The 17,843-nt window shown below is 41.3% G+C and overlaps 1 protein-coding gene across 3 annotated transcripts in view; it reads right to left on the bottom strand.

Annotated features, from left to right (window-relative positions):
- Positions 1–17,096, bottom strand: part of LOC110497924 (steroid hormone receptor ERR2) — a 59,904-nt gene extending 42,808 nt beyond the window's left edge. Inside the window, exons 1-2 of one of the 3 annotated variants that reach the window (XM_036954876.2) lie at positions 16,556–17,096; positions 5,930–5,998 (exon numbers count right to left, since the gene is read on the bottom strand). Coding sequence is in view for 2 of the 3 variants with exons in the window: in XM_036954873.2 (XP_036810768.1) it covers positions 5,930–5,998; positions 11,821–11,870 (119 nt within the window). In the remaining variant the exon portion in view is untranslated. Of the gene's footprint in view, positions 1–5,929; positions 5,999–11,820; positions 12,320–16,555 lie in introns of those variants that run through there. The other 2 variants (XM_036954873.2, XM_036954874.2) reach the window with 2 other exon arrangements.
- Between the last annotated feature and the right edge of the window lie 747 nt (positions 17,097–17,843).

The raw sequence follows: 17,843 nt of genomic DNA, 5'->3' as shown, positions 1-17,843 counted from the left end.
GAGAGGCCTGACTGACTGGAACCAGGACCAGGCTGACTGGCTATAATCACTGGAATACTTACAAAGGAGACGTTTCTTTAGGAGACGTTTCTGGAGGGTGTCTGTATTCACATGGGGCCATGTAAATTAAATGAGATGGGGGGGATCAGAGCTTGGGGGGAGGATGTCTTGCTATATAACTGGGTCCAGGTTAATGACCATCAGGGGAATGGGGAGGTGTGTGTGTAAGTAGGGAGGAGGAGACGCATCGTAGTAAATGTTAAAGGAGGCAGTGGTTGGTATAGAGGTAGAGGCACTCCCTGCACCCAATAGAGACCCATTTTATTCTTAGTTTGGGAAAATCTCCTAATTTGGGATTTTCTCATTCATTAGGCCTGCTCTAAACAGATAGAGGAAGGGGCAGGGTATGTGTAAAGGGGGTGGGATGGGTGGGCCCTCTTTGTTAACAGACACATCAGCTGACAGATATGTATAATGTGCTGATCTATAGAAGAACACAATAGAGGAGTAAGAGAGACAGACAAACAGAAAGCAAAAAAGAGGGTGTGATAGAGAGAGACAGAGAGAGAGAGAGAGCGGAAGGGAGACAGGGCTGTTTATGCGTGCTTATGGAGAGCGGCGTGGGCCCCAAATCAATAGTCCGTAGGCCAGGGGATGGGGCTGGATGGAGCTGGGTGGTGCAGGGTTACCACTGCGGGGACCATGCAGCTCCGTGGCCCGGCCAATTCAGTTTTTCAGTCTCCAACAGAGGATTAAATTTAGCTGCTCCACAGCGATGTCACTGTAGTCTTTATAAAGCCATGAGCTCACCCACTACGACAACATGAGCCCCATGCTCCACCAGGCCAGCCACAAGACAGTGCTGGCTGCCCAGACACAGATCACATCTATTGATCCCCCCTCTTTTCTTCCTGTTGAAACGATGCTGGCAGGAAAAACAGGCCCTCTTATGATACAGGCACTGCTGTTTGTCTGACGTAAACTGTCTGAGTGACACTGGAGTGATCCTATTCTGAAAAGGGCTAAGAATCCTCGGAAAACAAATGACGGTAGGAAAGATCAGATGAAGATGCCAGAACTCTGTTAGGGAGTGGGTTACCAGTTCAGACATGGTTCTACGGCAATAAAAGAGTGAGCATACTACTCTGCATACACAGCAGATAAGCTCCCTGTAGAGTAGAATAGCTCAGGGAGCTATTCTGTATCATCACATCTCACTATAGGAAGAAAGTCTAATGGTGCTCTTTCAGCAAAATAATTAGCCACCATTAAATGTGTCATCGAGAGCATTAATCGTTGGCAGTGGATGCCTAATGCCTAATCATAAATAGTGTTGTGTAATTCAGATCCCATACACTTCACCATGTCTAACCGAAGACGTGGATGTCGATTAAGGCAGCCCCCGCACCTCTCTGATTCAGAGGGGCTGGGTTAAATGCAGAAGACACATTTCAGTTGAAGGCATTCATTCGTACAACTGACTAGGTATCCCCCTTTCCCTTTCCTAACTGAGCCTTACCAGCCGTTCTATTCCCTGACCTAAACCACAAGCACAGAGATCTGGCTCCAGCTGTATACCACACGACACTGTTCTGGAAGCAGAACAGACACAACCCTGTGAACCAAGGAGAACTAGTGTATAACCAGCAACTAGTGTATAACCATACAACTATACATGTATGTCAAATCTAACTAGAACACACATATATTTCTAGAAATATGGATAATACACAGAGGGGGTGTATAGGGTTAAAGTCATTGCATGCACTCTGCAGTGTGTGCGTACAACCAGAGGAAATATTATTGTAAAGGGTTAAGCCTATTTAAGGCAGACCAATGTAAATCACAGGTTGAGACACAGTGACTCCGAGTACAGGGGGACAGAGGCAAGGAGCCATGCATGAAATTACTTCATTAATCTTCCTCTGATAGGCTGTCCTTGTTTAGGGGGGAACTCTACCTGCTTTAAACAAAGAGCCCGTCCTGCCACTACCATAAATTACCCTCTTCATCAGAGGAAGGGCCAAACACACACACACAATATATATACACACACACAAGGCAAGACTAACGGGTTTATCAGGTGTCCAGAATAATTTAACTGCAATCAAATGTGTCAATGTTTACACAGGCTCACATAAACATAGCACATGGATGAGTTCCACATTTTTTTGTGGAATATGGAACACTGAAATAATGTCCAATGTTGAACATACTGATAAAAATGTGAGGACAAAATTAATTTGATTTTGTTTGTTTGTTTTCATCATCTTTGAGGCGATAACTGAATCTCTTTTGATGCAGAGGACACCAATGATCTCTAGTTATTCCACTGTATGGAACCGGCCCCAGGCCTTTATTTCACGGCTATGGGGTGGTGTGTTAAAGCCCTTCAAATCGCTCCAGAGACACACAGGGCCCCTCTCCCTGGTCTCTCCCTGGTCTCTCCCTAGTCTCTCCCTGGTCTCTCCCTAGTCTCTCCCTAGTCTCTCCCTGGTCTCCCCCTCATCTCTCCCTGGTCTCTCCCTGGTCTCTCTTTGGTCTCTCCCTAGTCTCTCCCTGGTCTCTCCCTGGTCTCCCCCTCGTCTCCCCCTCGTCTCTCCCTAGTCTCTCCTTAGTCTCTCCCTAGTCTCTCCCTGGTCTCTCCCTAGTCTCTCCCTGGTCTCTCACTAGTCTCTCCCTGGTCTCTCCCTGGTCTCTCCCTAGTCTCTCCCTGGTCTCTCACTAGTCTCTCCCTGGTCTCTCCCTAGTCTCTTCCTAGTCTCTCCCTAGTCTTCCCCTGGTCTCTCCCTGGTCTCTCCCTAGTCTCTCCCTGGTCCCCAGCTCTTTACAGGCTCATGTCCCAGACCCTCCCCTCACTCCCCATAAATAGTGGTGATTATAAAAAGGTGGGTGGGGTGGATGATTTATATGCTGACATCCAACACCATGCCATTCAGGAATAATTACACTTTGGGGATATTTTTTGAATTAATGAGTCTCCTTCAGGGGGCAATCTAAACATACATCTCAGCAGCCGACACCGTCTGGTGTCATAGCAGTGTTAGTGAAAGAGGAATCCTACCTGGCAGTTTATACTACTCAGCTCAACTAAACCATTTCACTGTGTTTTGTGTGCATTTGAGGGTACAGGGTATACAAATATGAAATGATAAAAAGGTCAAACACAAACATGTAAAAAGACAACACGACTAGCTTCCACCTTCCATAACACATGCAGTTCCCCCTGCCAAGCCTCAATGTACCCTCTACGGCATCATGTATGTCCATGCCCCTGCTATGACATTCCAGAAATGAAAGCCGAGAGGCTTCTCTCAGCCAGAGAGAATGATGAATAAAGATTGACATTATAATGCAGTCTGGTTTACTGAGACAGCCACGGGTCAGCACAGCACTGAGAGAGGGACAAAACGGACATCTAATGGACTTTGATTTACGTAGAGAAGATAGAACTTTGACATTGAATTAAAACAAGAAATGAAATGGACGTTGTAACCTTCCTAAAAGACAAACCCCAGAAAAAGATCACAGCGGACGACTGTCAGTGACACATTTCTAACTCACGGGTGAACCCCCCAGAAATCTCTCATTGACCCGCTGATATTCTAAAAAATATTCTAAAATTGAAACATTTTCAATTTACCGAAAACCCCAAACAACAAGATTCCCATCCATTTTGTAATGCGACTACAAAGCCTATTGACAAGGTCCCTAGGAAATAAACACATGAATAAATATTCCCAGTCACCACAGTGAAACTAGCCCTGCACACTGAGGCAGAGGGTGGGTAGCAGTTAGCCTGCATGCTAGGATGTTAATGGTTGGTGATTCAGAAGTTCTGGCCCCAGGGCAGGCAAACCTAACCAGGAGAATGTGCTAGTGTTCTCTCTCTCTGGGAGAGACACATGCACACAACAACAGCGAGGGTCCAATGAGTATGTACACACCCGACAATGTCACAACCTTTACATCAAGACTGGATTGCATTTACTCCAGTATTAATGGAAACTCTTGAACTTGTAGCTTTAGTGTCGATCCTTATCCAAGCTCATCAATGGTGTCATTCAGACTGTCCTACAATATGTCTTCAGAACCTCCTACAATGCTCCATGCCATCAGTCTGCCTGGGTGGCCAGGACAGAACAGGACAGAGTAGAGCAGTGTAGGGCAGGGCAGAGCAAGGAGGCAAATGGCTCTCAGGCTAACAGCTGTTATGGCTGGGAGGCCTGGAAGGGCTGCAGAGGCTGTGTACAGTCAGTCCATCCGTACTTAAGCTGTCAGTAAGAATCAGAGCTGCTATTGTGACGGACGGTTTCAATATTGATTTCATAAATAAACAGAGCTAACCATCGATCCTAATGTTATTTTGCATTTCAATTACTGCTCAGAAACATAACCTTCAAACGACTGGCCGCTCAATACCAATAACATTCACTGATAAACGCCTGCATCGTCCACTCCACGTCACGCTTTTTACCAAGTGTAAATTAGCGGACTTAGCATGTTCCCTCCATTACATTTTAGACAGAGCGTATCTAAAAGCTGCAGAATTATCATTCCGTCTGGCGTCTATCGGGCGGCAAAGCAGACGCAAATACAGACAGAGAGAGGAATGAATGAAAACAGACAGTAGACGAGATGAGTAACACACCAAACCAAAGAAAGATCTTCAATGATTAAACTATAACTGGATAATCACACTCTAACCACATATTCACTGTGCAGTGAATATTAGTAATACATATGTAATTACAGCTGTTTGTCCCAATGTGTTAGAAAAACAAATCTTGGACTCTGAAATCGTATATTCTCATGATAATACCTCATGACTAATAATGTATTATAATATTCAGAATGCAGTTATTATGTTTTTACACTTTTTCCACAACTTCTCTGACAGTCCTCCATTTGAGCCTCCTTATGTGTGTGTGTGTGCGCGCGTGTGTGAATCAAGGGGAGCCTTTCAGTGTTGGAGCAACAGAAAGAAGTGCTGACGCACCGTGTCAGTGATAGCACTTCGCTGCCACAAGGGCGTGAGAGTAGCCCACGTAGCCAGGCTAGCATTATCCTCCTTGACTAATGGACCTGGTTATTTTTAAACACATTCTCACACTGCAGTGAAGGTGTCCAAGGTTACCGTGGCCAAAATCAGGAGGGACGACTGGTGAAGTTTGGTGGTTTCAGTGCGGTTGGATGTCGTGAAATGGTCAAAGTGACACGTGGCTCATCACAGAAAAGACTAGAAAGGCCAAACACTGCATGAGCTCGTATGAGTCACGGTATCCAAAATAAAGCTGTCATTTTAGAGTGTTAACAATGGGTGTTACAAACAATTATCGAGGTCTTCTGAGATAAACTATATCAGTACACACACTTCACATAAACAGTCTGTAATCAAAAGCAAAATGATGAAAGAAACATCAAACAAACAGAAGTTGAAGTCCACCTAGTTCAGTAAAAACTATGCTCTATACCATATGTCTAGGAATGTATCATCTTTATTATGTATTCTACAAGAAATAAGTAAGCATCTCAATGAGGCCCTAGTTAAATGGGACCCCGGGATGCTATGTTCAGGGAAGGTGAAGTAGATGTGTGGAGTTTGAATCTCAATACTCTGTCCTTATATTCTGTCCTGCCTAGTTAACTGGGGGATAAGGATGCATGAAGGGCCAGAGTGGGGAAGAGTGGAGGGTGACACTGCATGTGAAGTTGCACGTGAAGTGCTGTGAAGAGCTTCCCTTAAATAGCAGATGCAAGTAGCCAACAATTACAAATACACAGAACAAAAATGGAGAGCAGGGAGGGTCAATCCACTCTGCATCCCTTAACGCCCTGGGGGCCGGGGGCAGCATCCCACCCCCCTGAACAGCCTGGTCTGAGTGACATGTTTACAGTGAAAGAAATGATACTTATATGCAGGGCTTACCAGAAATGTGAGGGCTCCAGTGTGGCCAGTGGACTGAGTAATCGCCCTAATGAATTGGACAACGAAGCCCTGTTGGTACAAGGAGATGCATTTAGAATTGGGTGACAAATTGAATTTAAAACATTAGGTTTTTCTTAAAAGGCACGTATCCCGACACCTCCCCTTAAGTGCAGAGGGAGAGAGGCAAGAGGAGGTTTGGAATGGGCCGGGGAACAGCGGTGGTCACCTGGGCCGGCTGGAGCTGGCTGTCTGCAGTGGCCACAGCGACCACAGACTCCTAGCTCTTAGCGGGGTGGCCGTTCTCGGCCAGGAGCCTCTTCTGGTAATGTATTCTGAAACCAAATTACCGTAAACTGATCCCATCTGGATGGTGTCTGTGCAGGACTGCTTTGGTTACCAGCCACTACCTATACCCTGCGATAGCATCTCCATGAAGACAGCAAAAATCAGATTAACCCAATAACACTGAAACACTTGGTCAAAGAGCAAAGAGCTTTTAACTTAAGATACACTAATGTAATTCCCTCGCCTTGTTCTCTGAAACCTAATAAGAATAAAGAGAGAAGGGACAAGAATGTTAGAGATGGGCATTTTACTGAGCCTAATGCAGCAACCTGGAAATGAAGTCAAACAAATTGAAATGTAATTCATTGCTGTGTTCTAACTACTGCTTTTTTATGAAAATGCTTTAGAAAGCATTTACTAAATGGAAAATGGACATGTAGAGTATGGCTGGGAGGAGCAGTGAGGGTGTTGATGGAACATTTAGGGAGGGAGAGGAGTCCCGTCTCAATCAGCTGCCTGCCGCTCAGCGTGTGTTTGCTAGAGAGCCCAGATGAACTCAAACTGACAATCCTCAGCACTGGCTGATTTCTGAGTTGCACTGAAACAGCCAGAGCAATAGGAGAGCAACAATAAGCCTGTCTGACTGCCATATGTTACCTCCTGCTGCCTGAACCAGGAGTGACTTCAACTTAAACAAATCAAGTTCTGTGAATTTCAGCTTACTATCCATCCCAATCTTACTATACGTAGCTTACTATCCATCCCAATCTTACAATAGGTAGCTTACTATCCATCGCAATCTTACTATACGTAGCTTACTATCCATCCCAATCTTACAATACGTAGCTTACTATCCATCCCAATCTTACAATAGGTAGCTTACTATCCATCCCAATCTTACAATACGTAGCTTACTATCCATCCCAATCTTACAATAGGTAGCTTACTATCCATCCCAATCTTACTATACGTTGCTTACTATCCATCCCAATCTTACAATAGGTAGCTTACTATCCATCCCAATCTTACTATACGTAGCTTACTATCCATCCCAATCTTACAATACGTAGCTTACTATCCATCATCCCAATCTTACAATACGTAGCTTGCTATCCATCATCCCAATCTTACTATACGTAGCTTACTATCCATCATCCCAATCTTACTATACGTAGCTTACTATCCATCCCAATCTTACTATACGTAGCTTGCTATCCATCATCCCAATCTTACTATACGTAGCTTACTATCCATCATCCCAATCTTACTATACGTAGCTTACTATCCATCCCAATCTTACTATACGTAGTTTACTATCCATCATCCCAATCTTACTATACATAGCTTACTATCCATCCCAATCTTACAATAGGTAGCTTACTATCCATCCCAATCTTACTATACGTAGCTTACTATCCATCCCAATCTTACAATAGGTAGCTTACTATCCATCCCAATCTTACTATATGTAGCTTACTATCCATCCCAATCTTACAATAGGTAGCTTACTATCCATCCCAATCTTACTATACGTAGCTTACTATCCATCCCAATCTTACTATACGTAGCTTACTATCCATCCCAATCTTACAATACGTAGCTTACTATCCATCATCCCAATCTTACAATACGTAGCTTACTATCCATCATCCCAATCTTACAATACGTAGCTTACTATCCATCATCCCAATCTTACTATACGTAGCTTACTATCCATCATCCCAATCTTACTATACGTAGCTTACTATCCATCCCAATCTTACTATACGTAGCTTACTATCCATCCCAATCTTACTATACGTAGTTTACTATCCATCATCCCAATCTTACTATACATAGCTTACTATCCATCCCAATCTTACTATACGTAGCTTACTATCCATCCCAATCTTACTATATGTAGCTTGCTATCCATCATCCCAATCTTACTATACGTAGCTTACTATCCATCATCCCAATCTTGCTATACGTAGCTTACTATCCATCATCCCAATCTTACTATGCGTAGCTTACTATCCATCATCCCAATCGAGAAGGGAGAATAAATATAGAGCAAGCTTGAAGCTGTGCCACTTCATACCTACTATTGCTCTTTTTTAGGGAAAATGTATTTGAGTGATCAATTCAAACAAGCAGTAATAGGCTATACATACCTCTCCATATTGTCTGAAATAAAAAACGATTACTGATTCAATCCGATTCCTACAGTCGTAGGCAGTGTCACTCAGGCCCCCAGGTCAATCTATAGAGCAACATACTACACTGCTTCTACATCATTGCTCTGCTAATTACATGGTGTACATACGTCCCAGTAATCCCAGCAACCAAGCACCGGAGACACACACCACCACACCACACTGAGGGGCTGGAAATACTGCTGTCCACGGACCAAGCAGAGGGACTAGACACTGTAAACTCAATGCAAACTATGTCCTATAACGAACAACAATGCATTAGCTGGAAGCAAAGACTTGAATTTGTTGTCCAATGTTATTTTCATTATAAAGTATTTAATCCTTTGCGTAATGATTTTACTTTCGGATTAACTGCTTTGTAAAGATTTTTTTATAGTTGGACATTTTATTTTAAATCAATTCAAATACATCTTAAGTGTATACTAGAGTGTTACTGTACATAAATATCTAAACTATTTAAATGCAATGTATGAAAAAGATCACAGCTGATCTTAAAGTGATTTATGTTTGAGATATTGCCAGCCATTGCATGTCAAAACATCTACTGTATGTAATTCCTGCTATACATGGCTAAAGCAGTAATAAGTGTTCAATTGACTCATTTCATTTTACATGCACATACATCTAATACCTATATCATAGAACACCACAATTATGTCAAACCTATATTTAATATGGCGTTATATGTTACATTTACAGATATGACCTGTTCTATATCACAGAAGAGAAGGAAACGCACGCTGTCTCTACATCGTATGTGATAGAAAATAAAACATGTAAAACACAGTATTTTGAGTGCCAACCACCCCTTGTAGTTGTATTTTTTTTGTATTAGAATTGCTTGTCTTATAAATGTTACATGAATGGTGTGAAACACAACATTGGGACACAAAATGATTTGTATCTAATAATCGTATTCCACAGCATGATATATATGTTATATTACATGATGCAAATTGAAATAAATAAATCATTCTGCATCACCTAGTGTACATGTATCATTAAAGGCACCAAAGAAAAGCTTTGCTTAATTTAACACTAACATTATTTGTATTGTGCACTGTGCCCACCTTTCCAATGAAATCCAAAATCATTATATTGCACATTTCTGTTGAAACACTTGCCACAATGATCTTAAATTCAACATTCCCTATCGGAAATATAATGTCAGTCAATCTAAAATAAAAACTGGTTTTATAGACTGCAATTTCATTTTTTAATTTATGCACCCCATATTGGCTAGAGTGTTTACAGTGAATAACCACCAAAGTAGGTTAGAATGTTGTTAACAACATTGCACCAAACAACATGATTTGGAGGAAAACCATAAAAATGAATACATGAGTCACATTGAGGTGGAAGATTGCATTTCAAAGGTTTGAGCGTTAAAAATAATGTTCTCATAATAAATCAGTATACTATGTAAACGTTAATACTAATAAAGGTATCTTAAATATGTCTCAGTAGGTATTGTATAGTTAATGGATATTATGATGAGCAAGTTTGTTATTTTGACCCTTTACCACTGAAGTGTACCTAAAAGGCAGAGTTGTATAGAACCTCTGTAAAACAAAGGAGATTAGAAAAGTCCGTCTAAGGAGTTAATGAGTCCACTAGATTGTCTTTTCTCTCTCTGAGCGGGATATGGTTAATGCCCAAACTAGAGTTCCTGAAAACAAGTTAGTGAATCCTTAGGCTGTCAGAACAATTCTACCCGTTCCCTCTGTTGCATGACATCCCATTGAGAATTCCTCTGGTTGTATTGCTTTGAAACACTATACATGAAAATCTATACTGCTCAACTACTTTCATTTATTATTTTCTATCATATCATAGGGCGGCGGGTAGTTTAGTGGTTAAGAATGTTGGGCCAGTAACTGAAAGGCCGCTGGTTTGAATCCAAAAAGCTGACTAGGTGAACAATCTATTGATGTGCCCTTAAGCAAGGCACTTATCCCTAATTGGTCCAGTAAGTTGCTCTGGATAAGAGCATCTGCTAAATGACAAAAATAAATAAATATATCTCAATCTTTCAGCAGACATGCCTTTTCATCATAATCCAGCTACAACGACAGACACATTTGGCTGATTCGATTTTTGCGTGGAAATAGTTATGGGTTGAAATAATGACCATCTGGAATACTACATGAGGATGTGACAGCAAGAATAAAGAATTTCATCAAAAGCACATGATAATACTTACAGACCCTGCAAATTAAAAGATTGTCACTGCTGAGTGGAATATTGGGCCTAAAATATATAGCTGTACTGTAAAATGTTATTAAAACATACATGTATAGATATCTAGCTGTTGTATTTTTAGAACACTTTCTAAAGTAGATTACTAAAATAGGATTGGAGATACTTCTCCATTTTTATTCAAGCAATCATACCAGTCAGCTATAAAATAAAAAATACATCTCCTACATGCCAACAAGATAAGAATGTATAAAAGCAGAAGTGCATATACAATTACCAGGTGACTTTAAGCAAGCCCACAGTTAGTGAGGGCTTCTCAGACAGGCAGCCTGGCTGATGTGCTACTAGCTGGGATGGATCTGACTGATCACTGGGGTTACACGGTTCTTTCATACGTCTATCCCCAGACATACAAATATTGCAGCGTGCAATTCATCCTCCCCAATTCCATGAATTCACTTGAATCTAATCTTTTTAAATGTATTCTGATTCTGTCAGGGTGGCAGTCCGGCCAGGACACGGACAGAGAACAAAGCCATCCCAGAACAAGCTCCTAACCCAACAGGACACTTTCCCTCTATTCTTTAGGAAAAACACACTTGCACGTTGCAATGAGCTACTCCTAATTGATCGGCCATGCTCTTAATGAAATGTGCACAGTGACACACATGACTGACAATGTGCTAAAGGGCTAAGGGTCCTCTCTCCCTATTGAACACAACCAAAGACACACCACAGTACACCTGTCTTGTTGCTTTTAGGGTATCACTGGCAGCAGACAGTCCTGTATGAATTAACAGCCCTCTATAACATATATAGAGAGAAAGAGTCAGATAGTGCACGTGTGTGTGTGTGTGTGTGTGTGTGTGTGTGTGTGTGTGTGTGTGTGTGTGTGTGTGTGTGTGTGTGTGTGTGTGTGTGTGTGTGTGTGTGTGTGTGTGTGTGTGTGTGTGAGAGAGAGAGAGAGAGAGCAAGAGCAAGAGAGCCAGGGAAAGCACAGTGCACCATAACAATAGCAGTAAAAAGTTCAGCGTCGAGATCGGCAGGTCCTTTGTAAAGGAAACAAATACAAGCACTTCTACAAGAAAACATGAAGAGAAAGGAGAGAGGAGGAAAAAGAAAGAAAGATTGCAAGAGGGGAACAAAGCTATATCCAACATCACAAAAGACGGGTATGTTAAAAGAAAGGTTGAAAGAAAGACGTGCACCTACTGGTTATGATAGCTGAGAGGGTCTGGCAGACAAAGTTCTGAAATGTCCATCAGTCCAGTTTTAGCATTCCAGGAATGAGAAGAGGAAGAGGAAATAGGAAACAATTGAGACCCGCTTCTCCCCCAAAATGACAGCAGAGCACCCTCAGAGAGAACGGTGAAAAGCCCCTCCACAACTGCTTCCCCCAGCCTGCACAGGTATGCTGTATCTGACTGTGTTCCAGAGTGTGTGCGCAAGAGAGTTGAAGACTGTTTGTGTCTGTGTCTATGGTTGTGCGTGTATGTGTGTGTCTGTGTGTATATGAGAGATCGAGAGAGGGGAGTGGGAGAGAGAGAGAGGTAAAGGGGGGCGAGAGACAGTGAGATCGAGAGGAGCGCAGGCAGCGGCGGATGAGCGCTAAGATGCAGAGAGCTTGAGAGAGCGAGAGAGAGGAATGACTCTTTCCATGGTCAGGATAGGGCTCTTTAAGACTCAGTGGCTTGATGAATATGGAACAGCTGCTGTTGTCTCCGAGGGGTAGGACTTAAAGGGACAGAGCACGGGGGAGGAGGGAACCAAACGCTCAATAGAGCTCTCTGCTACACATAAATACACACACATGCTCACACACACATACACAACGCCACAGTCATTAGAACAGACAGATGCATATACTTTACAACATGCACTTAAAAGAGTTCACACGACACACTAAAACATGTTGAAAAACACACAAATAAAAATATGACAGCTAAACCCTCACAATGCTAATTTCAAATATGAATACATGCACGAGTTGCTGGACATGTATGCCCTATTGATGTTGAAAGAAAGCACATATCTATAAAAATAAAATCCTATGATTTCCCCCTTGAGCCCACTTAATCACAATTAGTCCGGGAAACATTTATAGTAAAACAATATTATTAATTCAATTCCAGCTTTATTTTCAGATTCACAAAAATAAAGCTTTTATACCAATTGAAATAGCACAAGGAATATTTATGTAAAAAAAAAAGTTTTTTTTACACAACATACTGTAGTGTGCACAAGAATAACAACAGTTCATTACAAAAAAAAGTATTTGTTTCAGCAGGTTATGACAGACAACCACAACAAAGCAATGTAACCAAGCAATGCTTTACTGTTCATCCTTCAAATGAGCTTAATTTAAAACTGCTAACAGCCGTAGTGGTTTTTCAGTACCCCAGAGACATTTCAGCGTGTTTGAATGTCCCGTCAATAAATCTTTCAGATCTATGCAGAAACAGAGTGCTCCATTTTTCTAGATAGTCACCCGTTGAAGTCATGGGGTAAGGAATGTTTCTGGGATTTCTGCTGAAGTAACAACAAATCTGACATGTCAGGATTCAGAACAAGTCAAAAAGCACAGAAAACTGAAACCCAACAACACAGAGACAACTGGGAACACACATTTTCTTGCAAAAGACAACAACTTTGCATCCGTTGAGGAAAGTAAATCCATGTATTGAGTTGTGCGTGGCCATTTGCGCTTGGTGATACATGTGAAGGACTATTGTGGACCTTTCACCAGCTGTGAGAGATGATCTAAAGCCATAACTCAAACTCTGGGAGCCCATCAGCTTCTAAAGCAGCGGAAAATCCAGCCCTGTCTTCTCTGACCTCGGTTTAAAACCGCCTGTGTTTCACTGTTGATCAAGCCCAGGAAGCATGTGGAGAACGCAGATAGCGTTTCACAGTCAATGAGGGGCTCCATGTTACTGTATCCCTATATTATAAGAACACAGCTTAACATGGCATCTTAAAGTAGAAAAGAGCAGTCGAACAATGGCTGACAATTCTGGGATAAGTCAAATACCATGACTTTACTGTTTTTATCTAATTAGCTCTACTTGAATAAAGCAAGTTCAGAGAGTGGCTTACTTATCATAGTTGATTTAATCATTTCATCATTGAAGAGTCGACAACTTGGGGAACTGAATACAATGTCTTCCAATAATAGATTACAAAAGAGAGGAGGTTGGCAAATTGTCCCTCCTTACTGTAATACAGTAACAGTATGTCTCTGGTAAAATAGGACTGCCCCATAACTGCATGTTGGTATTCCAGTTGAAAAAATAATCCAGGTATTAATCAGCTCACGTTTCCATAATCGACGCAAAACCATCACTCAATCCCTCTTGATCATCACAGGCCTATTGATGTCCAGCAACATCCCCATCAGAGCTGCTTTAAAGTAGCTCACATAAAAACATCTAGTCCTTCTTAAAAAATACAAAAAATGACTTACAGTACACCAAAGAACTATATTTCCACATCTAAGCCATTGATTGACATGGCTGCTACTGTATATAAAAACAATATACAATCCAAAATCAAACTAGTGTGAATCAATTATAAAATCTTAAACATCTGTTAAAGTTATAATAACCCTGACTGAATATTCCAATGGAATAATGAGAAATAGCCAGACAAAATCAAAGACAAATCAAGACTATGTGTTTTCTTAAAAACAAAGTGCTACCCAATTTCCTTGACCTAGATACAACCCTAAAGACACGTGGTGGAGATTTCAGGCAACGCTGACAAGGGATTTCATGAATCAGCATACAGTATGAATAAAACTACTATCAACCTACTGTAAAATACAACAGAGTGACCTGCGACCTCACGGCATAGGGCTTTGGCATGTGCTAAAGGCACATATCAAATAGATGATTGATGTCTTAAGATATTTTGAAACAGACTGTAATTTCATTGAAAAACAATGGATTAAAGGTCATTCATCCTAATTTGTAATCCATCTGACTTGGTTAAGGGGATGGGTGCAATCCCTTTGGAATGCTTATCAAGAAGGCTTGTTCACTGCTGGAATCCTCCATTGAAAAAAATCCTGTCTCATTCATTATGCAGCTACAGTACGTAACTATACACGCACACACAGGTTTTTATATAGCGAATTAGATTACTTACAGGGTTACATATTCAAGTTTGTATTTGGATGTGATGTCTCTTTCAGCAAATTTGCTAAATTCATCCTTGTCCTTTATGAGCCTACCAGAGTTGATACTGCCCCACATTTACAACCTGCCTGAATATCAGAGAATGAGATGACGGAATATCATTGAGAAATATTACACTTCACTTCTGGTGCTTACTAGATGACATTGGCCAGACTGTTGTAGCGTAGGCTCAGTTATGAAAAAAGTGATGTTGTTTATAATGCCCTCGTATCAGGTGTGTTATGAAACCTTCCCTTACCACTATAGTGTAAAATGATTTGACAGGGTGAAATTGGGTACAAAAAAAGAAGAGACTGCTCTATGCATTGAACACACTTGATCACTATTCGGTGAGCAAATGTGGAAGCAGAGTTATGACAGAAAGTAATACAGCACGCACAATTCATGCCATACAAGAATTTTGACTATTGTTGCATTCACAGACCTCCCTTATTTCATAGCACATAGATAACCCAAAATAAATTTGCACCCTGCAGATCCGATATAGAGGCTTCAATTTAGACAATAGACACAACACATATTCTATAAGAATAGCAACATGTTGAAGCAGTGAGTGTGTGTCACCACAAGATTATGAAGTACTAAAACATGCATTCTTGTGTCTTAATTTCCTGTTAGACAAATACAGCACTAATACTCCCGAGTTCCATTACACCTCACATGACCTGTGTTTGATCCAAGAAGTAGGCTAGGCTGCTGGTTGCGAAGTGGCTAGAATTTGGGGTTCTCAACGACTTCAGCTGTCTCAAAATGATAACAAATGTCTGTCACGCACTTCCAGTTTCTTACAGGGACTGTTATGCGAATGAACAATAGGCCAAATTGCACAGGCCCAAATGTTTTTCTAACAGGCAATAGCAATAGTAGGCCCCAGTATCTGGCGTTAGAAGCTCTGACTCGAACTCCCATTAGACAGCGCTGCAAGTGTTACAATGTCAAAATACGTTTGTTACTCTGCAAATGTGGAGTTTCGTTGAGCAACTATCTTAATTTCTTCCCGTTATGTACTTCCTCAAAATGTCTAAATAAAAACCTCTACTGTATTGAGCTATTGTCGACTTCCGACCTGTGCGTGGCAGTAATGAGTGATTGGAGGTGCCGAATCACAATTTAACTCACTCAAACTCTGAAGGTAAGATTACACATGAATACGACGTGGGCTGGCAATTGTGTTGACCGTTTGGCTTTAGGGGATGTCCTCCTCTCTTTCGCTCCCTCGCTCTAATCATGTTCTTGTTTTTCATTATGCCCACGAGGCGCGTGCGACGCAATTCAAGTTGATTTAAATTTCAGCTCCATTGATTAACAGTCCTTCATAAAAAAAAAAACAGGCAGCCCTCATCATGACTCTGATTCAGCGCCACAATCAATACAAAAAGAAAATCATAAAGAAACAAAAATAAACTGAAAAAAGAGTGCACACTGTCCAGTTATAAAACATTGAATAGCTGGGTTATTAAAAATATGCACTGTTTCAGGGTACTGTTTCACAAGTTGGTAGGCTAGGTAGCCTACATGCATATGAGCTGCCAACGGGGTCAGGAGTAGGCTATAGCGTTATCATTAATAACAGCAGGCAACATTAAATATAAACTTTTAAAAAGTTGCATGAAATGAAAAGTAAAGTTGTTAAAAAAAAGTTGCTAATAAATGAAGTGATAGTGGACGTGCCAACAACTTATAAATAGCCTTCAGAAAAGTAATTAAATGATAATAAATGGAAGAGAAAAGTAAGGTGGAGAATACTCTACCTTTACAGACAGGTTATATCAAATCCCTCAGGTGCTAACTGTGTAGGGTTGGTGTCTTCAGGTTGTAGGAGCGGCTACCTATGTGATTGTGAATGCGCCGTTTTAGTCATACGACAGTAGGTAGGCTACATCTATCAACTCCTCCTCCAGCCTTCGCCCTTTTACAGTATATTCTCCATCCCCTGCGGCGACACCAAACATCCGTCGCAGAGATCAAGATGCCTATGCAGCTGAGAAGCCATTACTGACCTTTACTGTTATAGTTACTGAGAAAAAGTCCGAGATAATTTGGATAACTGCCACTGAATATTCGCTCTCTTTCCCCTCCCTCTCGGGGTCCATAACAGCAACGTGTGCCTGGATTAGTGTAAATCTTCACCAAGAAAACAACAGTGACAGTTGACACGCGGTACAAATCTTAAATACCACGGCAGTTCTGGAAAAGGTCGGTTGGATTCCACTGTTGATAAATAGATAACAAGACAATAGTAGCGTCGCGTCTGTAGTAGAGTGAGATCAGGGCGTTGCAAAAGTATCACATAGCTAACATTGTGACAGATCCCCAGGAAGTTTTGAGACGGTGAGAGTGGGGTCCAGATGTGTATGCAAATAGTCAGAAACCCCTTTTTTCATTACGGATGACCTCATTTCAGCTATTGTCTGAAAACTTGTAATTAGTTGTTCCTCTTGGAAATATCCCACTGCGCAGAAACCGGTTGATCCAATGTTGTTTCACGTAATTTCAACAAAAACAATGAATGTGACGCGTTGAAGCAACGTGGAAAACTGATTGCATTTGCAAAAAGTCATCAACATAAGCGAATTTCGTATGAAACACCCAACTTTTAACCTAAATCCCATGACCTTTTTTTTTGTTGATTTCGAATGTAATTCACGTTAGTTGACAACTCAACCGAATGTAAATAAACAGTTGAACTGACTGACATCTGTGCCCAGTGAGATGCACCAAGAGTTGCTGAAATTCGTGTAAACTATGGACAGTAAGCCACTGTTGGTGTGTCGGCATTGATATGCTTCTCATCAAATCTATTGTTTCATAGGTTTCGTAGGCAATTGTGTAAAATAAAAATGTAATGAGTTGGCTAACATAAAATAGCCTACATTTAAAGACAACAGTATGGGATGATCATGAAGTCTTCCATTTGACGCTGGCCTTAAAATGAGAAAACCCCTAATTCCTGAATACACCTTCCTTGAAGGCTTGTAGGTTATAGTTGAGGGACTACCAGGCACGTCATCTTCTCCGCTAGAGGGAGTGGTATTTCAC

This window comes from Oncorhynchus mykiss, chromosome 19 (assembly GCF_057628025.1).
Source record: "Oncorhynchus mykiss isolate SJ-2025 chromosome 19, ASM5762802v1, whole genome shotgun sequence".
Lineage (NCBI taxonomy): Eukaryota > Metazoa > Chordata > Actinopteri > Salmoniformes > Salmonidae > Oncorhynchus > Oncorhynchus mykiss.
This window is presented reverse-complemented; position numbering and strand designations above follow the sequence as displayed.